We start from the raw sequence: 25,459 nt of genomic DNA, 5'->3' as shown, positions 1-25,459 counted from the left end.
ATTCAGCAATTAAGCTGTTGAATAAGTGAATGTGTACACCTCCACATTTTGACATACACACACATTAAAAAATATTTAAGTGTTAAAATTATCAAGGATCTTAAGTTTTCAAAATACATTAAGGAAAGTAGTCCATAATTCTGGCTATTGAGAGGTAAATAGAATTAGACCATCCTGGGCAACATGGTGAAACTCTGTCTCTATTAAAAACACGAAATTAGCTGGGCAAACTCCGTCTCTACTAAAAACACGAAAATTAGCTGGGCATGGTGGCGTGCCCCTGTAGTCCCAGCTACTCAGGAGGCTGAGGCAGGAGAATAACTTGAACCTGGGAGACAGAGGTTGTAGTGAGCTGAGATCGTGCCACTGCACTCCAGCTTGGTGACACACACAAAAAAAGGTATTTGTTTTCATGTTTTTGGGCATACCCTCCACCTGATTTCCCAACTCTTGACATGGAAGGAGCTCTGGAGGGGGACCTGGTGGAGGGAGCGGGAGGGCACACAAACTTCTCCTCCATGGTCTCTCATTCACGTTTCCCTTGAGCTGCTCAGTCTGGGGATCTGCTGGGTGCTTTTCTTTTAAATGAAGCCCAGGCAACAAACCTCTTAGGTTTGAGGGAACAAAGTATCCATTTCCAATAGTAAGGATAGAAAGAAAATACAAAGAACTTACAACTAGTCAAGTGTTTACGGTTGACCTGCCGTAAGTAGGCTGGGACCACTCAAGGCCCCTTGCCCAGCTTCTTGCCTCTTTCCCACTGAGCAGGACTCCTTCTCCATCACCGGGACCTTTCCTCTAACATCTTTTCTCTCTCACCGAAATGTCCAGATTTAAGTTCTCAACCCCTCTTGAGTCCACTTGTTGGTAGAATGAGAAACTCTGATCTTCCCTAGGAAATGGGCAAGGCTGTAGACCATCATACAATATAGGGTTCACTTTTCTTGGGAAGTACCTTCACTCCTGGAGTAAGAAGCCTTGTTTACTACACAGATCCATCCTTAGTGTCAGTCACTATATAATCTGCATCAAAACACACATCAAGTCAAGAAAGGCTCTTTCTTTCACATTGATATAAACTGACAGAGAACATATTGTTCAATAGGATCTATTTTCGTCAAAATCCCTGCAAGCTTTACATTTCCTACTTTCTCTGGATTGGGTGGGGTTGCAGCAGGAATAATTTTGTATTTATTTGTACTTTAACTTTGCAAATGGCAGGACTGCAGCTTCCAGAAGAGCAGCACACAGAAGCCGGACTTGTGAGCTTGGCTTACTGGAAAAGAATATGTTCAAGAGATAACCAAGAGATAACTGATCTTCAAATCTTCCGGGAGAGAATCCATCCTATCTAGCCCGAGGGACCCATGCATGCGAAGGGTTGACCAAACTGTCTCATTCTCCTTCCCAGGACTCTTCCTCTTTAGGAAAAGACCACACATGGCAGAGAAGAGACTGAACTCATGATTTCAGCCTGGGGTATTTTTCCATATTCTATATTTGTTATTTTGAAATTAAAAAATTACAATTCTGTCCTTGGCTACAGGGTACTCTAAATATAATAGCCCTATGTTCATGTTTGAAGGCAAAAAAAAAAAAAAAAAAAAAACTACCTTCACTTAATGTGACTACAGGATCTCTAACAACTAGAGTATAACAGTCTGTCACAAGTGTATTGGATGTTTCAGTTTGCCAGACCTGTCATGATAAATTAATTACAGGATGTTGCAGAAATGGCAAAGCTCCAGCAGCATCTTGCATAGTTTAATATAGATCCATTTCCCCATTTCAATGTATTTGTGGTTAGATAAATCCTCAGAAATTTACAGCTGCTATAGACTAGTTTATTATGTACTCTGCCTGCACACATGATAAGTATAAGAATTTGATGTGCTTAAAGTCCATAGATTTTACTGATATTTCTTTACCACGATGGAAATATTTAGTTTCTAAAAGTAGCATCAGTAGATACTTCTGAACATTAACTTTTGTCTAATAGGCAGGGATGGTTAAACACATTACTGTGCTTAACTTTTATTAAAGAATCATAGCTCAGGAAAAATTATGTGGAGTATTTATGCAGAATGGCCCTGTGAACAAATTTAAGAAAAAAAAACAAAACTTAATGACTGATTTTTGCTTGAAAACATCGAAAAACCAAACTGAAGCTACCAAATTTTCTCCAGGGAACCTTCTTCCTTTAGTCTCGTGACCACTTTGCGCAAGCTTCAGTTGCTTATTTTTGCTCTAGCAGAAAGTTACGTTCCTTAACTTCTTGCTTTTTCCTCCTTTCAGACTCTTATTTTTTTTTCTTATCTTCACTAACATCTCCACTCCAAGCAATGTTAAGAAATCATCCTTTGATTGGAAATATTTGAGTTTACCTATGTAAATATAAGGAAACCATTCTTAAATTTTCTTCTGTTATATTTTTTCATGGGGCTCAAATGATTTTTATGAAGAAATGAACTATAATGAGTAAAAATCATATTGTTTAGTACTTTCAGAAATAACACTGAAGTATATAGTTGGACCATTTTGACCTAAGTGATAAGAGGTGGAACATAAATTATATGTGGTGTTTGTGTGTATCTCTCTCTCTATATATATAAATACACACACACACATGCCTTTTTTTTTGATTGAGGAGAAACTAACATTGTTGATTCTTAGCAGCACTAGCCTCTCTAGCTTTTTGAGACGAAAATAACCTATCTATAATCAGTGAATTTGAGGTGTTAGAAGAGCAACTTTAGAAAACAGAGTGCTCACAACATATGCTTGATGTAGATTTGAAGGGGATCATTAGAAAAACAGCATTCTTTGTGTTTACAAAACAAATGTTTTTGTTATCCAGTTCCCGCCTTAGCTTAAAGTATTTCCTATTCACCTTAATAATTAGAGCAGAAGGATATGATGAATGAAGTGCCTCATTACCAAGTTTGCTTCCTGGGTCTCCGCAGAGAGTAGCTGTCTGCTTTTGCCTAGTTAGTCCATTGTCAACCCTAAATGATGCTGACATTCAATTCTCCTGCAGATAATTGTGTCCATCCATAGATTGAGTTCTCCAGTCAACACAGCTTTTTGATTGACATGCTTCTTGATGTTTTTATTATTTCATATATGACTGGAATGGCGCCTTTTCGGTTTCTTGAATAAAATGCTACTGTACATGTAATTAGTTTGATTCTATAGAATCTGTTTCTTAAGGAAACATAATTATAGTATGGAGTAAAGATTTACTAAAATAATTATGGGATAAACAAATGATCAGTTTTTTTCAAAATTCACTCAGATATATTTTATTTTATTTAGGTCACTGTTGAATGACAAACATTTGAGCTGTTTCTAGACCGAGTGTAGTCATAGGTACATGCCAATTGCTTCCTTAGTTACTCTTGGGAGGGCTGTCATCTCCAAGTATCAGCATTTCCTGGCTTCCCCTCCACAGCAACTGAGATCCAGGACTTTACAGGTCACCCAGTGGAGCCTGACATCTCCATTTGCAGCTAGCGGTGACTGAAGGTGTGCCGTTGGAGAAGTTACTTAACCTTCAAAACTTGGTTTCCTTAGTTGTAGAGCAGGAAAGATTTTATCTGTCTCGTGGATTTGATGTGAAGAGTAAATAAGGTCATGTACATGATAAAGTGAAGATTTGTTGATTATTTTCTGTACAGTCAATTAAATAGAAACGGACAAATATATAGCTTAAAATATTTGGATTGCTTAAAAGTGTTCCCATAATTCACTAAACAGATATGGGCATCAGATGGAAATATTTGAATATATCTAAAGTGTAAGGTCATAAATTTTTGTTATAGTTTCTAGAACTTCCTAACTCTTAAAAATATTTGTGGTTAAATATATGACTGAAGTGACAACATGTCACATGAAGCTATAAAATGGTAAGTTACTTCTCAAATACAGTCCTGCTGAGAGCTTCCTAAAGATATCTTTCTTTAATTAAACTCTTCTATAATTTAAACATAATATTAAGGTCAAGTATTAATTTTTATGTGACAGAAACCCTGCACAAGACTTCAGAAGTACCAAGTGTTAGCCATTTAAAAGCATTGATTTCATTTAAAACATGCATTTTAAACATATAGTTGCATTTATTGTGTAAAATATTTCATGTATTAAATATTTTGTTTTTGAGACAGAGTTTCACTCTTGTTTTCCAGGCTGGAGTGCAATGGTACGATCTTAGCTCACCAAAACCTCTGCCTCCCAGGTTCACGTGATTCTCCTGCCTCAGCCTCCCGAGAAGCTGGAATTAGAGGCATGCACCACTACTCCCGGCTAATGTTGTATTTTTAGTAGAGATGGGTTTCTCTATGTTGGTCAGGCTAGTCTTGAACTCATGACCTGAGGTGATCCACCTGTCTTGGTCTCCCAAAGTGTTGGGAATATAGGTGTGAGCCACCGTGCCTGGCCTAAACCTTTTAAAAACTTGATTTTTATTTTAGTTTTCCAAATCCTATACATAGTATCTTTTCAAAACTGAAGAAACCTTAAATCTTCAAGACAGGATTGAATCAATAATTGGGAAGTACATTTCTAAGAATATTTTTAAAATATTATTTAGATATAGAAGAAAATAGTGTCAAATTGTTACTTATGTGGAGAAAAGAGATGACATGGGATAAAATTCAATACTTTCAGAACAAAGACAAACCCAATTTGTTATAAGGAAATGTTTAATGTTGAACATCATGAAATGGATCCTGGCGTCCGATTTTCTGCTTGATTATATTCTGGATCTACTGCTTGGAGGGCACGGTCATGATCTCCCGCAACTCCATCTCATCTCAGATTGTGTGGAAAAGACATTTTATTAATCTAGTCATGAACATAACCGTAGTCTTATTTTGTCAGCAAGACAAAGGAGAAAAGGACTGGGCTTTCAGTAGAGTCAAATTTTCCTGTGTTTGCTTCAACTGCTATTTTTATCTTTAGTAGCTGCAATATAAAAATAACCCTTTATTTTTCATACGAACATCAAGATCTTAGCAAATGCTTAGCTTCCCCTGACATATTTTTCATTCATCTTAATTTAAATTATTTCTAAACCTGTTGAAGTTATTTGTGATTGAATCAGAAAATCAACATACATCTCAAAATTATGAGATGAAACGGCAGATAAACAAATATTTTTATTTTTAAATTATCAAGTGCATTCACAAGACAGAAAAAAAGAAGCTTGTACAAGAGTGACTCAAGCTGGCTGGGCCCAGCTGTACCTGATGCACAGACTTATGCATCCAGAACAAGGAAAACTCAGCGCCATCAGAACAGGCTTCTGGGCTCACGGCTGCAGGCTTCAGCAGTTATCAATGCCACTCAACACTTTCAGAAATGCCTTTTTTTTTTTTAAAGTTCTACACAGCAGAGACATGTTTACCAATTTTTATGCCTCTTCAACATGTGCAGGGATAAGAGCCAAATATATTTTTACTAGAAGATATTTCTCACTGGGTATACATCTGGGCAAAATTTATACCTCAATGACCAACATTGTTTTTCTCACTTCTTATTTTAATGGGATTGATTGTCTAATTTGGAAAATAAATCTTTCTAATTTTATATTAGTTTTCACTTTCTTGGGGTTATTTTATCAGCAGACCTTATCACATAGTTGAGAAAGGAGAAAAGTCAAGAAAAGAACAAAAAATGAATACCCCTATTTATCAAACTTCAAAACATATAGTCTATAATAATGACACTATTATTCTGGAACTTAGAAATACATAATAATGCATTATAATAATGTAAAAATATTAAGACTAAAATAAATATTAAACAATGTAAGTCTACAAAAAAGGTATATGCTTAAATATGAAATGCCTTTTTTTAAAAAGTAAAAGACATTTGGAACACTGTTGCCAGTCCAGCCAAAAGTCACTTTTAGTTTAGGTGTATGAAGTTACCTATATGATTTGTTCTTAAGAAACACAAAATTTTAATTTGAAAGTAAATTATTTTCTTTTAATGCTTTTGTTACTGTGACCATTTTGAATACACCAAATTCTAAAGCTCCTCATCTTTTTTTTTTTTTTTTTTTTTGAGACAGAGTCTCGCTCTGTCATCAAGGCTGGAGTGCAATGGCATGATCTTGGCTCACTGCAACCTCTGCCTCTCAGGTGCAAGCGATTCTCCTGCCTCAGCCTCCCAAGTAGCTGGGATTACAGGCACCTGCCACAACGCCCGAGTAATTTTTGTATTTTTAGTAGAGATGGGGTTTCGCTAAGTTGGTCAGGCTGGTCTTAAACTCCTGACCTCAGGTGATCTGCCCACCCTGGCCTCCCAAAGTGCTGGGATTATAGGCATGAGGCATCGCACCCAGTCAGCTGCTTATCTTTTAAATACAGTAAATTTCAAAAGCAGATACTTCATATGGTGGCCATAACATCACAAATATAACCACATTACTGATATAATAATATTAAATGCTTACTTAACAGACATCCTAACAATGCAAACACCTTTTATTCACATTTGCTGAGTAGCAATTATAGTGTTTTCTTCATTAGTTTTCCAACACTGGTAATGTAATTATGATGCAACTACTAATAATACAAGTACCAATACTTTGACCAACTAACAATTGCAATGGTGTATAACAATCAAAGGCCACATTGATTTTTTCACCCACAAGTTGATTCTGATTTTTCTAGAGTCATTCACAAGAACAACAAGTAGTGGAGCCTTTCTTCCTCCTTAGTGTCTGAAAATTCTGAACTCTGAAGAGAAATTCCATATGGTTTGTCATTTCACCTCTGTGCATTTGGGTATCTCTTCACTTTTCTTCAATTCTTTACTAGAGAGAAAAATACACAAAATGTACTAAATAAACTTGAATAATGTCTTCTGTTACCACCAAATCTCAGTGTGCTCAGGCAACAGCACAGATAATAAAAGACACTGTGTAAAACGCAAACACATACAAACACACACAACCAAATAAGACCCAAATACTAATTACCTACTTTCTAGTTTGCGTCTCAAACATATTGTTAGCATCTCTTTGTATCATTAGCAATTGTTTAAGGCCTGCTCTTGCACTGACAGGTTAATATAAGCAAAAAAGAAATATAATTCCCAAATATAGACACTAAAAATTGCAAATCAGCAGTAACTTCCAGAAATTAAGAGCAGGCAATCACAGTATATAAAATTCTTCATTCAGTGGGGGAAAAAAATTCTCATGGATGATATTCAGGGTTAGTAATTCAAAAGGATATAGATAATTTTATTAAATAGCATTCTTTAGTCTATGGCTGTGCCTACTTTTATATAATTAGGTTATTACATTTTTCAAGTCAATTAAAAATTGGGTTGTCTTATTTTTGATCAAGATAGTGACAATTAAGCATCTAGATGTGGCTTTGATGTAAAACAAATATACCATTCAGAAAAATCAAGAACGAATATGCAGATGAATCAAGAAGTTGCTTTCTTAGAGAGCATGTGTAGTATTTGCACTACAACTAGTGTGTGATAAACTAGTGGGGCTGAACCTAACATTTTTTAATGCAATCATTCATACGGCATTGATGAGTCCTGGACTCACACAAAAAGGTTACTATCTTTCCTCTAAAGATAAAGGCTTAACACCTGGTTGTCCTTAGAAAACACACTTCAGTTTCAGAACGATGGTAAGTCTGGTTAAGGTAGCAGTCAATTCCATCGACGACTACTGAGAAAAGTGACAGCTGGCACATGGTGGCAAGAAAGGGCAGCAGCTAATCGTTCCCAAAGGGCTTTTCCTGGGGGCACAGGAAGGGTAGGGAACACCTGTGCTGTAAGGAACAGGCCCAATCTTAAATAAATGGTGGCACTATCTTCATATAAAAAACATTTACACATAGGCGCAAACAATTCTTTGTCAGTTGATGTTTCTTGATTTTAAATTTGTTAAATAGAGTGACTCCAGGTAAGCATTATCATATATAGAAGCCCAAAAATATGTTCCAGTGAAGCTCATGAAAGAAAGTGAAGCTGAATAGAAATGGTACAGATACAGCATGCCAAGGTATAATATCACTAGGGGCAAAAAGGTGTCCCAGTACATATACAGAAAAAGTATGTAAAACTTTTGCCAAATCAGGATCTGATAAAAATGGAAAAGAAAGTAGTTTCAGTGAAGGCTGGGCTAAAGTCACACAGAGACCATATAAACTTCTGCAAAAGGCAGTGAGGAGGGTAAAAGGCTCTTAGAGGAAGAATAAGGCAAAACAAAGTGAGAGGAAGAGTTCATGGTAGTGGGAGGGCAAAAAAGAAGAAGAAAAACAGAAAAGGGAAGGGGGAGAAGGGGAGAGGAACAGCTGGAAATTAGTGAGATGGATCCTGCACGTGCAGAAGATGTAGGACAAGTGAAATCAATCAGGTGGAGACTGCATTGTAAGAAGTAAACAAAGAAGCCAGGAGGACCTTTGGGAGAGGAACCCAAATAGAAATTCAACTAGAAAAATCTAAAGTAGGCAGCAAAGATAACATCTTGGACGGAAATGATTCAGACTTAGAAGAGGAAGAAACACACTGGATAGAGAATGACAAAGATGGTGCATAAAAGGAAGAAAAGAGACAGAATAAAAGATGGTCAAGTGCACACTTTGGACAACTGGCAGCTCCCTTCTGATGATGGGGGGAAAATTAAGAGAGGTATACTGGCTTGGTGAACGCTAACAGCAGAGGGACCTGAAAGCTAGGAGACAGCAGGGATATGCTGATAGAGGGAGAAAACAGCTAACCAAGAGACAACAATAAATGCAAAGCCATTCCTTCTCTATCTTTTTATAAAGTATCTCTGTAATCTAATAGAGGAAGAAAGTAACGAAGCAAAGCTGTTTTTAAAGGTCTTGCAATGAAAAAACATTCTTAGCAAGCTTATGAAAACCAGTATGAAACTAGGTTGGTGTTTGTGTGTATGTTATATCTGGGGAATAAGATTCATAAAAATATTGGGCCGTGGACAGGCATGGTGGCTCATGCCTGTAATCCCAGCATTTTGGGAGGCTGAGGCAGAAGAATCACTTGAACCCAGGAGTTGGAGGTTATAGTGAGCCAAGATCACACCACTGCACTCCAGCCTGGGCAACACAGCAAGACTCCCTTTCAAAAAAAAAAAAAAAAAAAAAAAACCAAAACAAAAACACACAATAAAAAAACCTGGACCTTACCCCCAGAAGACATTTAATCCAATAAATCTTTCCTGAAGGTTTATTTCTGTGGCAAGACACCAGCCTAAGTGCAGGGGAGGAAAAATTGAAGTATATATTAAATAATAGCCCCTGACTAGAAGCACTGCCCATCTAATCAGAGTTAACAGACAAAGCAATGTGTAAGAGAAACACCCCTGAACTTGGGGCAAGAAGATTAATTCCTAGTTCAGGCACTTTGCAGCTGTAACTTTGAGACCCTGATTTCTTTAAATGTAGGAACAACAGGCTGTACTAGAAAATTTCTAAAAATTACATTCAGTTTAAAAGAAATGATCAAGTAGTAAATATACAGTAAGTAGATAAATTAGAAAATGCACAAAGTAAAATAGAGGGAAAAAAATCACTATAATCTTACTACTCAGATAATTATTGTCTTTTGGTATATAGTATATAAACTATTTTATAATAATTTTTACTTAAAAATCATAAACATCTTTTCATATTTATAAAATATTTCCATAATATGAATAGTAACATGATATTCTGTCATACAAATATTTCATATTTTAATAAATCCTTTATTAAAAAATACTGCTCAAAGGAGTAGCCTTTTAACTAAATCTCTCCATGTATACTTGAATATTTTCCTATAAGAGATTCCTTGAAGATGAACTGTCAAGTCAAAGGAGATGAACACTTTGGAAACTTAAAAAAAAAAAAAAAACCCCAACATATGACCTAATCATACTCCACAAAGAAAGGATCAATTTTATAGTATTACCAACAGTGTAAGAGGGAACCCATGTCCCATTTTCTCATCAATACTAGGTATGCATCATAAGTTTGAAACTTGCCATTTTGAAAGGGTAAAACATCGTCTCATTTTATTGTTTTAATTTTCATTAATTTGATCACTAGACGGTAAACACTTTCCATGTCTGTTGCCATTTATAATTTATCCCTTTAAGAATCATTTAAGAATGTCTTGTGTATATCTTTGCCTATTTTTCTACTGGTGTATTTTTTTTTCCTTGTTGAAAAAGCTCCACTTAGAGCTTTTTATTTGTTAGGAGTATTACTCCTGGCCAGGCGAGGTGGCTCAAGACTGTAATCCCAGCACTTTGGGAGGCCAAAGCAGGTGGATCGCTTGAGGTCAGGAGTTTGAGACTAGCCTAGGAAACATGCGAAACCCTGTCTCTACTAAAAATACAAAAATTAGCTGGGAGTGGTGATGTGCACCTGTAGTCCCAGCTACTTGGAAGGCTGAGGCAGAAGAATCACTTGAACCTGGGAGGCGGAGGTTGCAGTGAGCTGAGATAGTGCCACTGTACTCTAGCCTGGATCACAGAGCAAGATGTTGTCTCAAAAAAAAAAAAAAAAAAAAAGAAAAAAAAAGAGTATTACTCTTCTATGGGTAAATCTCTTCCATCCCAGGTTATTGTTCATTTAAAATTCTATGACATTTTTTCTGTTTGACCTGCATAATTTTAAAGTTTCTGTTGTTAAAAAAACTGTTTTATAATGTTTTCCAATTCTAGTATCAAGGTTAAAAATCATTCCTTAACCCATGATTATACAACTATTCATCTATATGCTTCTGTACAATTAGATTTTAGTGTTCTAAAACAGAAAAATAAAAATATGAAAATTCTGAATCTAAGATCCTACAAAATGACAAATTCATAAATGTGTACATGAATAGCTTTGTAACATTTCACTTTCAATAGACAAATTTCACTTCTACTCAACAGAGAAGAGGCCTTTTGGGAGGCCTTTTCTGCCTTTCTTATACCCCAACCCCTAACACCGAAAACACATTTTCCCACTGGCGTGTCTCAGTGGAAAAAGTGGCCACTCTTGAGCTGTAATCCTCTGGATTTCCTTAGGCCCCCAGGGACTACACTCTGCTCTGACACCTCGGATAGCTCCTTCTCAAGTGGCTCTTTCCTCTCAGTTTGTAAATGTCTTGTCATTCCCCTTTTATAATGATCTTGTCTATATCCTGTGTTTTCTACTAGTTACTGCTTAGCTTTTTCTTTCCTTTAAATTCCAGCTTCTAAAGAGAATAAGATTATTCTTACAGTCTTTTTCTGTTTGGGCTGGAGACAATCTGATTTACGCTTCTGGGTTTCTCCATCAAAACTACCTTTTCCAAGGTCGCAAATGGCCTTTTGGTTACAGATCCCAAAGGGAACTTGTCAGTCCTTACTTTACTTTCCTCCTTCTGGCGTTTGTCCTTGCTGGCCATGCTTTCCTAAGTCTTTTCCTGTTGATAATATAGTGCAACTTTCTACTGGTTTTCCTCTTACCTCTATTAGAGTGACTTTTCGGCCTGCTTGCTCATTCTTCCTCACCTGTGTATCCATTATGTGCCCTCGGTCCTCATGGCTCTGTTCTTTGCCCATTTCAGAACTATAGGAGGGAAAGATCAGAAACAAGGAGCCAGTAAGAGAGCTGGGGTAAAAGCTCAGATGAGGCTTTGATCTAGGGATATGGCAGTGGAAATAAAAAAGGGGGATAAATGTGAGGACATAAGAGAAAAAAAATCCAGCAGCACTAATGAGTGATTATAAATGGGGGTGAGAGACAGCGAGTTGCTCGAAATAATGTAAATAGACAAACTGTTGGCTGGTTGGACTCCTTCTTAGCCATGATAAAGGTACAATAATAAAATACATGTCAAAATCTTAAACTGTTATTTGTGGACTTACAGAATAGAATAAATTTCATTTCTCTCAGAAAAATATTAGACGCTTGAGAAAAATCAGAAAGTTTTATCAACTTAGATGGAAACACATACATGTAAAAGTACAGGACATTAATTAATTACAAGAAAAGGAATTAATGAAGTTTATATATAAAAAAGCTATAGGCTGGGTGTGGTGGCTCACGCCTGAATTCCCAGCACTTTGGGAGGCTGAGGCAGGAAAATCATCTGAGGTCAGGAGTTTGAGACCAGCCTGGCTAACATGGTAAAATGCTGTTTCTACTAAAAATACAAAAAATTAGCCAGGTGTGGTGGCACACCTGTAATCCCACCTACTTGGGAGAATTGCTTGAATCCAGGAGGTGAAGGTTGCAGTGAGCCGAGATCACACCACTGTACTTGGGTAACAAGAGTATTTGTTGCAGCTTGGGCAACAAGAGCAAAACTCCGTCTCAAAAAAAAAAGCTGTAACATCCTTATCTGTGGAATGACCAATGTAGCTTTCCAAATGATTCAATGGCAATAGCAAAATATAAAACAAATGTTTTGTGGTGCACTTTATATTAGGAGAAAGCAAACACAAAAACAACGAAACAAAAAGGAAAATTGAAGAATGGAAGAGAGTATCTTCTCTCTAAATTGTCTAGGAATGGTGAGAAACACCAAAGAGGAGCTTGAAAAGATGCAAGAATTTCAGAATCAGGTATTAAATAAAACTGAATAGAGATTCTTGTGAACCAAATGTTATTTCCCCCAAATTCATATGTTGATGCCTGAACTCCTTAATGTATCTGTATTTGGAGACAGGGGCTTCTAGGGAGATAATTAAGGTTAAATGGGGTCAGAAGAGTGGGGTTCTAATCTAATAAGGGTAGTGTCCTTAGAAGAATAGAAAGATGAAGGCAGAGCATGCTCTTTCTTACACAGAGAAAAGCACATGTGAGACATAATGAGAAGGTAGCCATCTACAAGCCAGGAAGAGGGGCCTCACTGGAAACCAATCCTGCTGGCACCTTGATCTTGGGACTTCTAGGCCCCAGAACTGGGTGAAAACAAATTTCTGTAGTTTAAGCAATGAAGTCTGTGGTATTCTCTGTGGCACCAGGAATAGACTAATAAAAAATGTATAAGTCAGTAAAATGAAGTCAGATGACTGAGAATGAAAAGGTCAGAAATTACAAAGAAGAAAGGACAGTAAATTTAGAAAGAAATAGAATGATAAAGAACAAAGAAAAGGTTAAGTTCTGAAAAAAAGCACTGATATTACACAATCTTAATCTTTCTGAAGTGCACCCCTTTGGCCTTATTTCCAAGGAATCTATGTTCTAGACTGATAAGGTGAATAAGGGAAGCAAGCCAAAGATAATACAACAGAGACAATGATACAATGGACTGTGGCAAACTGGAGAGTGGATGACTCATCTAAAGTGGGCAGTCCATCTCAGCTCATTGATAGATGTCAGGAAAGAATGTAGAGCTGTGGCCCAGAACTCTGGATTATTTTCAAGAAGTCAGAAATCTGCATTTCTTTCAGGTGAAATGTTTAAATATCTGGGCAGCTAATAAACTTGAGTGTGCGTGTGCATGCACACATGCAACCCCATGCATACTTGCTGGTCTGAGGGTATCCCATGCACTGTCATACTTTTGTGCCTTAGCTCCTGACTTCTAGGCCCTGTTCTTCTTGTTTACCCCGTGTCTATATGGTCTTAAATGCTGTCTTACATCTTTGTCTTTCTCTGACCACTAAAGCCCACTATAGGAAGATCAGATTGTAGTGATCCTCTTTTTTATCCCTCATAATCTATATACAATCTATCAAAAAGATATCTTGAAAATACATAGAACATCTAGACCTTTGCTTGTAGTCCAGACAGAGTAGGAGGAACCAGATTTACCTCTTATCTAGAACAATAATAACAATAAAAAAAAACTGAACAAAATACATGAAACAACAATTTTCAAGGTATTGAGCCACAGACAATGAGGATCTGCAAAAGGTCCCTCTCAAGTACCCAGCAAAGAACTGATGAGTGCACACATCTGGGAAAAGTATTTGAGGCATGGAACAGTGTTTATTCCCACCAGCAATGAACAGAACTGTCCCCGAGAAAGCCCGGACACTGGCCTTACCAGACAAAAACTTCAAATCCATAATTAAAAATGTGTTCAAAGAACTAAAGGAAACGTCTAAAGAACTAATGTACGAGCAATGTCTCACTAAATAGGGAATATGAATAAAGAAACAGAAATTACACAAGGAGGAAGTACTACTAAATCTACACAAACTATTCCAGAAAATTGAAGAGGTGGGGAATTCTTCCCAACTTGTTCCATGAAGCCAGCATTATCTCCTTATCAAAATCTGCTTAAGATGTTACAGAAAAAAAAAAAAAAAAAATTACAGACCCATATTTCTCATGAACAAAATGCAAGAAGTTCTAAAGGAAAAATTAGCAAATCAAATTCAACAATTTATAAAAAGGATAACACGCTAGTAAGTAGTGTTTATCCCAGGAATGTGAAGTTGGTTTAACATTGGGATATCAATGTAAATTCACCATATTAAGAAATTTAAAAACAAAAACCATAAACTACTTAACCAATGCAAAACCATATTTGACAAATCAAACATCTATTCCTGATAAAAACTCTTAGGAAAGGGAAACTACCTAATAACGGGCATTTATAAAAAACTTAGAATAACATACTTCATGGTAAAAGATCATCAAATACTTTCCTATTCATTTCCCACATGATCAGGAACAAGACAAAAATGTCTATTCTCACTATTTTTATTTAACATTGTATTAGAGGTTCTACCCAGTGTAAGAGGGCAAGAAAAAGAAAGAAAAGGCACCCAGATTGTGAAGAAAGAAAATGGATTTTTATTTGCATGACTGTCTGTCTACATAGAAAACCTCGTGGAATCTACTAAAAGCTATAAAAACTAACAAGTCCATTTAGCAGGGTGGCATAAAACAAGATCGACATACAATAATCAGTAGTATTTCTATAAACTAGCGACAAATACCTGTAAACTGAAACTTAAAAATAATACCATTTACATACGAAATATGTAGGAATAAATTAATCAAAGACCTATACACTGTATGTCCAAGACCTACATATTGAACTCTAAAAAACATTACCAAGAAAAATTAAAGAAGTTAAATAAATTAAATAAATGCAAAGATATATCATGTTAATGACTCAGATGACTGAATATTGTTAAAATGTCAATTCTTCCCAAATTAATATCTGAATTAATGCAGTATCAATTGGAATATGCTATAGAAATCGGTAAGCTAATCCTAAAATTCATTTGGAAATAGAATCCTAAATATTAAACAGTCAAACCAACTTTGAAAAGGACAAAGAGGACTTATACTAACCTGATTTCAAGACATATTATAAAACTACTCAGTAATTAAAGATAATGTGGTAGTAGTATAAAGATAAAGAGAAAAATAATTGGCTGGGCGCCTTGGCTCATGCCTGTAATCCTAGGACTTGGGGAGGCTGAGGCGGGTGAATCATTTCAGGCCAGGAGTTTGAGACCAGCCTGGTCAACATGGCAAAACCCTGTCTCTACTACAAATACAAAAATTAGCTTGGTGTAGTGGGGTACGCCTACAATCCCAGCTACTCAGGTGGTTGAGGCAGGAGAATCACTTGATCCCTGGAGGCGGAGGTTGCAGTGAGCTGAGTTCGTGCCATTGCACTCCAGCCTAGGTGACAAAGAGAGATTCTGCCTCAAAATAAATAAATAAATAAAATAAAATAAATTTAAAAAACCCAAAAGAGAAATAGAAAAATAATAGTCCAAAAACAGACCCACATATATATTAAGAGCTGATTTTCAGCAAAGGTGCAAAGGCCATTCAGTTGAGACAGAGTCGTTTTTCAATAAATGATGCTGGAACAACTGTATACACAAATGCAAAAACAAACAAACAAACAAAAAAAAAACAAAGAAAGTAAACTTTGATCCAAACTCAATCACATGTCACACACGCAAATTAACTGAAAACAGTTCATAGACTTAAATAAAAAACTCTAAAACTTCTTTAAGAAAACATAAGAGAAAACTTTAGTGGCTTTGGGTTGGCAGAGGTTTCTTAGATATTATACGAAAGCATGATTTGTAAAAGAAAAAATTTGATAAATGGGACTTCAACAAAGTAAAAAACAGTTTGCTCTTCAAAAATCACTGCTAAAAGAATAAAAAGGCAAAACAGAGATTAGGAAAAATGTCTGAGAATCACATAGTTGATAAAGAACATATTGGGAATATATAAAGAACTCTTAAAACTTAATAAAACAAACAACCTAATACAAATGAGCAAAATATTTGAACAGGAATTTCACCAAAGAAGATGTATGCATGGAAGGTAAGCACATAAAAGGATGCTTAACATCATTAGTTGTTAGGGATATGCAAAACCAAACCACAATGATGTATCTCTACATGTATTAGAATGGCTAAAATTAGAAGGACTGACCATATCAAATATTGGTGAGGAAGTAGAACTCATACATGCTGGCAGGACTGTAAAATGGTACCATCGTATGGGAAACAATTTGGCAGTTTCTTAAAAAGTTAAGCATAAACAACTGTATAATCCAGCCATTCTACTCCTAGGTGTCACCCAAGAAAAATGAAAGCATAACCTTCTTCAATGCCTCTTTCAGTGATATGATGTTAAAACAAACAAACAAAAAACCCCATATGTCCATACAAAGACTTGTACATAAATGTTGATACTAGCTTTATTTGTAGTAGCCACAAAGACTTGCACATAAATGTTGACTTAGCTTTATTTGTAGCAGCCGCAAAGTGGAAATGATTCAAAGGTCCATCAACAAAGGTACATGAATAAACAAACTGTGGTACTTAAAACTCTAAACAGTGAGAGAAAGTAGATCAGTGATTATCAGGGGATGGGGTTTAGGGAAGGAGAGAAAGATATAGGAGGGCAAAATTACAAAAGAGCATCAGAAGTCTCGGAGAGATGGGTATGCTCATTACCTTAATTGTGGTGATGGTTAATGGGCATATCCCATCTCGAAACTTAAACCATATCTTTAAATATGTGTAATTTATTTTATATCAAGTATATCTCTCTCTAAGTTAGAAATATATATGTATACACAAAATCTGACCTCTTCTCACTAACTTCATTGCTCCCACCTTTCTCCAAGGCACCACCACCAAGGCTCACCTGGATAATTTCAGTATTATTTTAACTGGTCTCCCTGATTCAACCCTTGCCCATTAATATCTATTCTTAAATGTCAGAAGGATTCTGTTAAATTGTCAGTCACTTCCTCTGTTTAATGGCTTCTTCTTTCACTTGGTATAAAAGTGAAAAGTCTTACAATAGTATATAAGGTCTTGTTACTGACTCTGATTTTATTCAATCTCTCCCACTTGCTTACTCTACTCAACCCTAATTTCCCTACTTTTCTTTGAGGGTAAAAGGCATGCTTCTGCTGCAGGGCGTGCTGCACTTGTCTTCCACACACTCACATTAATCAGATCTCTGCCTCCTTCCACTTTTCTGAGGGCTTCTCTCATGCCCCTATTTACAACTGCAACCTACACGTCTCCTCTCCTTTCCCCTATCCACCCTGTATTTTTCTCCACAGTGTAGCACATATTTGGTGTAATTAGACATTTACTTATTTTTCATACAGGTAAATAAAATGTTAGCTCCTTAGAGCAGGGATTTTTATCTGTTTACTGCTGAATCCCCAGTGCCTAGAATTTTGGGTGTGACATAGTAGGTGCTCAGCAGATCTATATTTAGCAAATGACTGTATTATGTGTCTGTCTTCCTTGCTACATTGGGCACTTCTACAATGTACAAGTTGTATATCCTATGGCTTGTCACTGCATTTCAGTGCCTAGTACAGCACCTTGAAGAGAGAGCAGATGATCACATTTTCCCAATTGGACTGATGCTCACAGATGAACCACTGACATCTCGAAAGGCTGATCCTAATCCTTCCTCTTTATGGCAATAGCATCAAGGTCTAGGACAAGACCAAATTCTTGATATAAACCAATAATGTTTGCTCAGGCTCATATAAAATGCTGGGCAAATACAGCAAGACATGTCTCCTAGCCCCACCTTCCAATCATCAGCTGCCCTCAAAACACAATGCGTTCTAGAGCCACAATCTCTACCCTGTTTTTTTCTCCTACTACGATTCCCCAACTCCAAGTCACTAATCAGTCAGTCTCTCCCCGCTCTCTCCCCTCTCTTCATAGCTGTATGCTCCTTTAGGCTAGTTCTTTCCTACATCACATCCAAATGCCCTCCCATGAGGAGGGCAAAAGCTCAACTGAAGCCTTACCTTCGTCTAGAGGCCTTCTCTAGCTATGGATACTCCTCCTGCCTTCTCATTCAGCTCTCTTCTGTAATTACAATTTGCATCACATCATTTTACACCTAATTATATAATTTGTTGCCTTCTAAATGCTTCTTATTTCTACTTCCTCATCTGACCTGTAATGCTTCTTTAATATCTCTCAATGCATCTGCCTCACTGCTGAGCACACTGTGAGGTCACACACATGACAATAAATGGTTTAATTTCAGAAACTAGGGGTGCGATGAGGGTGAGAAAAAGGCAGAAAATGGATAATCAAAGTAAAAATTTAGAAGAAAAGTGGTGAGTAGCAGGATGATTTTAGAAAAAAAAAACGTGGACTATAAACTACCTCATAGAAAGAAAAGAGAAATGAAAGAGCCTAGAATGGTTACTTTAAAGATGGAAAAAATATACAGTGGAGTGATAGGATACTTGGGATTGACATTTATAGCTGTATTATATTAAGAAGAGATTTCATTCATTTAGTTCAGATTTCAGGGTATAATAAAAGACTTTAATATGATTGACCATATGAATTAACCTCTCTCTGAACAAAGCTGTTAATGAAATAAACGATGCTATGTTAAAAAACCCCACAAAATTCAATATAGAGTATATTGGTAACTAAAGAACAATACTACTTACAGCAGCCTCATTACCAACTCAGACTTAGGCAGCAGATAATATATGAAGAACATTATGGGGCATGAGGTACAAAAGGTAGAAGTTTAAGATTTTCAGGAAAATACCTTTGTTAAATTAACCTATAGAAATTTCTTCTGTAGCTTTACTAAAATGTGTGTAAACTGCTTGCACAGAAGTGACTGACATTTTTCAAAAAAAAAAGAAGACAAGAAATTCAAGTGGAAAGTAGTAAGAGGCTGTGTGGCTCATCTACATATATTGGTCAGCCAACTAATAAGCAAATGTTACAAACTGAAAGGCAGGGCTGCAAAGAAACAAAAAATTAGCCTCTGTCCATTTACTTGGGTACAAGAAACTCTTTTGAGTAAATCAAAGAAATGACTTCTTTGTGCATACTGGGCTCTAGTGTTTCCACCATCAACTCGCCTACAGTTTTCAAGTCATGAGAAATCTATCTTAATTCATCCTTACTTCTAAGAAATTGTAAGTAGGGAAAGTCCAAAAGCTTTAGATGAACTTGGGCATTTAGACATATCTGAACTTCTCATGAAAATTTGTATTTTCAGAAGCATCTTCAAAAAGAGAAGCTGAGCTATCCTGACGTCCTTTAGAAGCTGAGATGTTTGTGAGGTTTTATTGAACTTTAATCTGGAGGACATGACATGGATCTCTGTATCTCGTGAAAACACGTATAAAATGTAGTCCAAGTGAGGTGTATGCAGGGGACATTTTTCCATTTGCATAATATTAAGTAACAGTTTCTAAACATTTTTATGAAATACATTCAAAGACACCAAGAGCATGGTTCCCAAGATGTGCTAAACAGGGTCTTTTTTTGGGTTGTTGAAACAGTCTGTCCTTATTGTTTCTAGTCTATTTTTTCTATGTATAATCTGCTGTTGAGTATAAGCTCCTTAGGGTCAGTGACTGTTTATCTACTATTATGTAAAATTTTAATTGTCCAGAGACTGGAACTAAAAACATATTTGACAGATAACAGAAAAACAAGAAACCATAAAACCTGGGGTGTGTGCTTGTACCATATGACAGGCAGAGGGAAGGCATGGGAAGAACCATAGACTGAAATCAGGGAGGGATTTCACACTGCCTTGTGTTCTGGGACTGGGTCTGAACCACATGCAGTAAGCTGAGACAAGCCACAGCCTTTCAGATCTTGTTTCTCCATTTGAAAAACCAGGGTCAGAATACTGGTCTGTCCCTTTTCCATGGATACTTGAGAATTAAATGTAATAATGCAAGTGAATGTGCTCTGAAACTATACAGGGCTATATATAGTTTCTTTCTCTTGAAAAGAAAGAAAACTTATAAAAAAATGATACCTTACCTTGGAGTCTGTGAATACCAAATCTGATTAAAAAGGAAATCAACAACAACAACAATAACAACAACAACAACAACAACAAGCCAGTAGTCTGGGAATCAGGAGATTTAGGTCTTGGTCCAAGTGCTAACAAATATGCCCTGTGAAATCTGCACAAGGCCTTTCTCTTTAGTTTTCTTAACCATCAAACAGAGAGATTATAGAACGAATTTGTAAGGTATCTTCTAGATTATGATTCCATGACTCTTAAAAATTACATTTGTCTTTCATCTGTACAATGAAATACTGTCTTATGAAATGCTGTATGGTTTTATTAGACAATTCCTATAAATAACTGTCATCGGAAGCAGAATTTTTGTACTGTAAAGACATATAATTCTTCAAATTGCCAAAGCATATAGCAGGGTTAATAAGAACAAATATTTTCCCCAAGGAAACCCAGCAGGGATTGTCTGTGTGCATTTGTGAGTAAGCAAGCACCCAGCAATGCACGTAGGGGTGGTGGTAAAGGGATGGGAGGGCATGATGGCTAAGCTGTTCAAGGCTGTTATACTCCTGTTATATTTTGTTAGTGATGTAATGTGAATATAAAGTTTGGACATAATGTTAGGTCCAAAACTGAAATGATAAAAATTGAGAAATATTTTGGGAAGGTTTCTGATGTAAAATTTTTTTGAGGTAAAAGAGTGACTTTATGGGTATATTAAGTGACACAGCAAGTACTAATTGCAAATATAAAAACTTTCCAGAGTTCTTTGAAAATAAATACCTCAAAAGAAATTACTCAAATAGATTAAGGATTTATAGAAAATATATAATGACAATGTTCTGCTTATTAGCTTTTTCCTTAATACTTCAAAAAAAGGCATTCATAATTTTACTTTCATCACATCATTTGTTTTCAGTTAATGTTACTTCAAAATAGTACTCAAACAAAAATAAATGACAAAATAGGTCCTCTAAAGTTTTTTGTGTTATTCATTTAATAGGATTTCTTATAACTTTGTAATAACACACATTCTCAGAGTCCAACTATTAAAATATTCATAGTTTAAACAAGCCAAACCCCTTTAACATCAACTATCTGAAATTTAACTTATAGTTTGATAACGTTATAAAAATGAGAAACGGAGAAATTGTCCTGAAAAAAAAAAAATCCCAACCATTTATCATGGCAAATTAATTTGAAGAAGTTGCTTACTGTGTCATAGATTCTGAGCCTAGTCTGAAATCTTGGGACTTGTTCTTATGGACTGATTGCTGTGGAAGAAGAAGCAAAGCAAGTAGTAAGTAAAAAATGAGAAAAGACAACACAGTCAATATTCACATGCTGAAAACCCATCACCTTCCTGAGTAGGGAGAGCATATGCCTGTTCTGAATAAGACTACCTATGCTTGTCCTGAACATAAATGTCTATCAGGACAATATATTTGCTCCCATGAAAAACCAAGGAAGTAGTTTTCCAGAGAGTTTAAGCACTCTTTATAAGTAAAGTCAGCTTTCAGGTATGTGACCAAAAAAAAAAAAAAAAAAAAAATCAATTGTGAATCAGTTTAATCTCCCAATACTATGTGGTATATTACTTAAGCTCTAAATATATCTTTTAGCATGTGTCTTTCCTTCATATTCTTTAGAGTATATTTTATATTTTCACAGTAATATGCATTGAACTGTATGCAAGATTTTGAATTTGAAAGCCCTTTAAATCTACAAAATGTGTTCAGAATATCTTGTTTTATTAATGGCACCTCCGTGAGAAAAACAATAAGCAATTTAAGGGGTACCAAATTACACTCTGAGTGTTGGATACTTCCTTTAGAATCTGAAACATTAACTTCAAATTAAAGTATACTGTGGGCAATTGAGTTTGATATGATATATAGTATTCTATAAATCAACCTAATGTTGCTATAAAGTGAATTGTGAATTTTTTTTTAGACATAATTATGTTATGGAAAGGATCTGTTTAACATTCACAAAGAAAACATGAATTGTTATTATGTCAAAGTTCAATATTGTACAAATGAAAGAGATATACCATATGTTCCTAATTATTTCAATAATCCAGAAAACATAAAAGCAAAATGAAATGAAAGAAAAGGAATGCAACCTTCTCTTTCAGTCTTTTTTTGAGTAATTGCTTTCCCAGTGTTATCTCTACTGAAGCCTGTTTGGCCTTTTTAGATTTCCTTCTTCACAATCAGCTTTCTGCAAGATCATTCTTCAGCAAGATTTGGCACTATCTTTAAACTAGAATTACTTTTCTTACAGATTTCAAGAGGATATTATGCTTTTCTGGACCATAATTATGTGATTATCACTGCTAGCTGCGTAGCTTTAAGTCAAGCATAATAAAACAAGAATTAAAGAGCAAGAAGACTTTGCTGTGAAAGGTTGAGTGTTGTAATAAGTGACTCAATTTGGTAGAACAACAAAAGAACCAATGACACCTTGATTTTTCTCCACCAATGGAACTGCTCTGACTCAGTTAAAACGTGTTTGGGAAAAAAGTACATACACACAGGAAATATCAGATTCAACTACTAATTCAGACTGCCCTCACCCAATAGAGCAATAAGCAAAGAAAACCATTAAAACCTCAGAAAGCACCATCGTAACAGAAATTATCCTGTTTCTTTCCAGACTTGTGAAATAAATTCTAACACAGTAATCAAATTAAATGTTTTATTCTTTTCTTTCTTTTTTTTTTAAGAGATGGAGACTTGCTTTGTTGTTCAGGCTGGAGTACAGTGGCATGATCATAGCTCATTGCAGCCTTGAACTCCTGGGCTCAAGCAATCCTCCCACCTCAGCCTTCTGAGTTGCTGGGATTACAGGTGTGTGCCTCCATGCCCAGCTATTCTTTACAAGGTCTCGGTATCATTTTTATCCCTTTGTCCATAACAAGATCAGCATCTTACTATCAGTATAGGTATATATAAAACTTGATAAAACTTTTCAAAATAGAACTCTACATAAGGGCGCTGATCAGAAATTCTCATCAATTTGAACCTATTCCAGAGGTTGAGGGGAGAGAAGTCATACTGAATTATAGTATCACTGTTAAGCCCATGTTACTTTTAATTATTTTTTGTTATCCTGAAAAATGAGTAATAATATGTTGCCATGTGCAGCTCTTACCAATTCTGCTTGTAACAGTCTGTTCATGTGAAATGGATGCTGTGATGTCTTCAGAAACTTTGTCTTAGGTATGTTAAACATCGTCCCTGCCATTTTTTCCTACTGTACTAGTGTATTCCTATAACTGGCATACCCAACTCCTTTTTAATGATGCAGAGGTGGCTTAGCCTGTGTTCAAATTATATGACTCCTAAGTTAATAGGTGATCCAAATTGCAAAGTTTTAACACTTTATTTAACTAGGACCAATATTTCACTTCTGAACACCTTTACTCACTCATTCCTTGGTCTCAGCAGCAGCACATCATATGGGTAGTTACACATGGAGGCAGAAGTAGGGGGAAGAAGGAGGTGTCTCTGTGAGCTGTTCTGTATTATTTTACCTTTAAACAAAAAAGTCCTCAAGCCTGGTGTGCAATCAGCCCGCAAACACCCCCCACCATCGACAAGGCCAAGGACATGACTGCCCTTCTTTCCCTCCTTTCCACACACACTTCTCAGACAGTTGTTTTATGACTTTGTTCCCTCTTCATGGATATCCTTGATTTGGAGAGGAGGGGATGAAGAGAGGAAAATGAGCAAAGCAAAGGTGATGAGTGAAAGGACCAGAATCTAGAAACTCTTGTTTTCCAAACCCTCACAAGTTGAGGGTTTGGAAAGCAAGATGCTTTTAAATTTAAATGCAATAAGAGTTAACATAAAAGAAATGATTAATGGAATGATTAAATGCTTCCACTGATTATTTGGAAATTCACAAGGAAGAAAACTACTCATATATAGCTTTGTAAAAGAGAAATGAGCTATGCAAACAACTCCTCCAAATATTTTTATAAACTTGAAAATGAATATAGAATTAGGTAAATGTTCAATCAATGTATGTTGCATCTAGCACACCAGATTTAAATAAGGCAAATTTATGATACGGTATAGCTCTATTTTTTATTTTTTTGAGATAGAGTCTCACTGTGTCACCCAGGCTGGAGTGCAGTGGTGTGATCTTGGCTCACTGCGACCTCCGCCTCCTGAGTTCAAGTGATTCTCCTGCCTCAGCTTCCCGAGTAGCTGGGACTAAAGGTGTACACCAGCACACCTGGCTAATTTTTGTAATTTTTAGCAGAGATGGGGTTTCATCATATTGGACAGGCTGGTCTCGAACTCCTGACCTCATGATCCACCTGCCTCAGCTTCCCAAAGGGCTGAGATTATAGGTGTGAGCCACCACTCCTGGCCAGTACAGCTCTATTTTTACATGCTGCTTATATACCTCATGATAGATCTACCTTTTCCACATAATTTCATAGTTTGTTTATATCTACTTTGTAAGAATTTTTTTTAAAAAAAGATGCAAGACAGGAAAAACAACAACTAGGGTTGGTGGTTCAGTTCTTGTCTTGGTTCTGTCATTAACTCTATGTGGCCCAAATAAGCCACTTAGCCTGTCTTGGGGTCTTTTTCACTTGAAAGTGGATGGGGGTTCAAAATAAAAACATAAACAGCATGGCACCATTCTCTTATTTTACAGACCAGGAAATGGAGGCCCAGAGTTACCAAGGTTACAGAAGTAGTCTGAAGGTTACACTGGTTACACTAGTGTTTTTCAAATGGATTTAATGGCAAAACTGTTTTCAATTAATATTTTGTTTGAAAGCCTCACGTATAAACACGTGAAATAAGAATTACTCTGGGTGAAACTAGGTTTGCATGGCCTGGCACCCCCTGCTCCCCACCCTTAGGCCCCCAGATCCCTGAAAAATAGGGCTCTAGAGATGACAGTTTACAAACTACTGGACTATACAAGCTCTAGACAAGACTAGAAAGGTTTCTTTTATTGCTACAATTCTGTTTCCAGGAGCAGAATTTTATGATTTTAAATACTCACATAAGTTTGAAGTTTTCTTTGACTTTAGAATGTATGTATGTATGTGTTTGTTTATTCACTTACTTTCTAACTGAGACAGGGTCTTGCTCTGCAGGAGGCTGAGTAGCCTGAGTAGGCTGAGTAGCCTGAGTAGGCTGGAGTGCAGTGGTGTGATCATAGCTCACTGTGGCCTTAACCTCCCAGGCTCAGGCCAACCTATG

The 25,459-nt window shown here is 36.3% G+C and overlaps 1 protein-coding gene across 7 annotated transcripts in view; it reads right to left on the bottom strand.

Moving 5' to 3' along the window:
- Positions 1 to 3,291: 3,291 nt before the first annotated feature.
- The window catches only part of AHI1 (Abelson helper integration site 1), a 220,647-nt gene continuing 198,479 nt past the window's right edge, over positions 3,292 to 25,459 (bottom strand). For 4 of the 7 annotated variants that reach the window (XM_064360653.1, XM_064360649.1, XM_064360650.1 and 1 more), the window contains 3 exons: positions 21,441 to 21,499; positions 11,474 to 11,576; positions 3,292 to 6,820 (listed from right to left, as the gene is read on the bottom strand). In XM_064360653.1, the coding sequence (XP_064216723.1) occupies positions 6,818 to 6,820; positions 11,474 to 11,576; positions 21,441 to 21,499 (165 nt within the window). In that variant the 3' untranslated portion in view covers positions 3,292 to 6,817. Of the gene's footprint in view, positions 6,821 to 11,473; positions 11,577 to 21,440; positions 21,500 to 25,459 lie in introns of those variants that run through there. The other 3 variants (XM_064360651.1, XM_064360652.1, XM_064360654.1) reach the window with 3 other exon arrangements.

Source organism: Aotus nancymaae, unplaced genomic scaffold, assembly GCF_030222135.1.
Source record: "Aotus nancymaae isolate 86718 unplaced genomic scaffold, 86718_ANA_hifiasm-v0.15.2.pri h1tg000040l, whole genome shotgun sequence".
Taxonomy (NCBI): domain Eukaryota; kingdom Metazoa; phylum Chordata; class Mammalia; order Primates; family Aotidae; genus Aotus; species Aotus nancymaae.
This window is presented reverse-complemented; position numbering and strand designations above follow the sequence as displayed.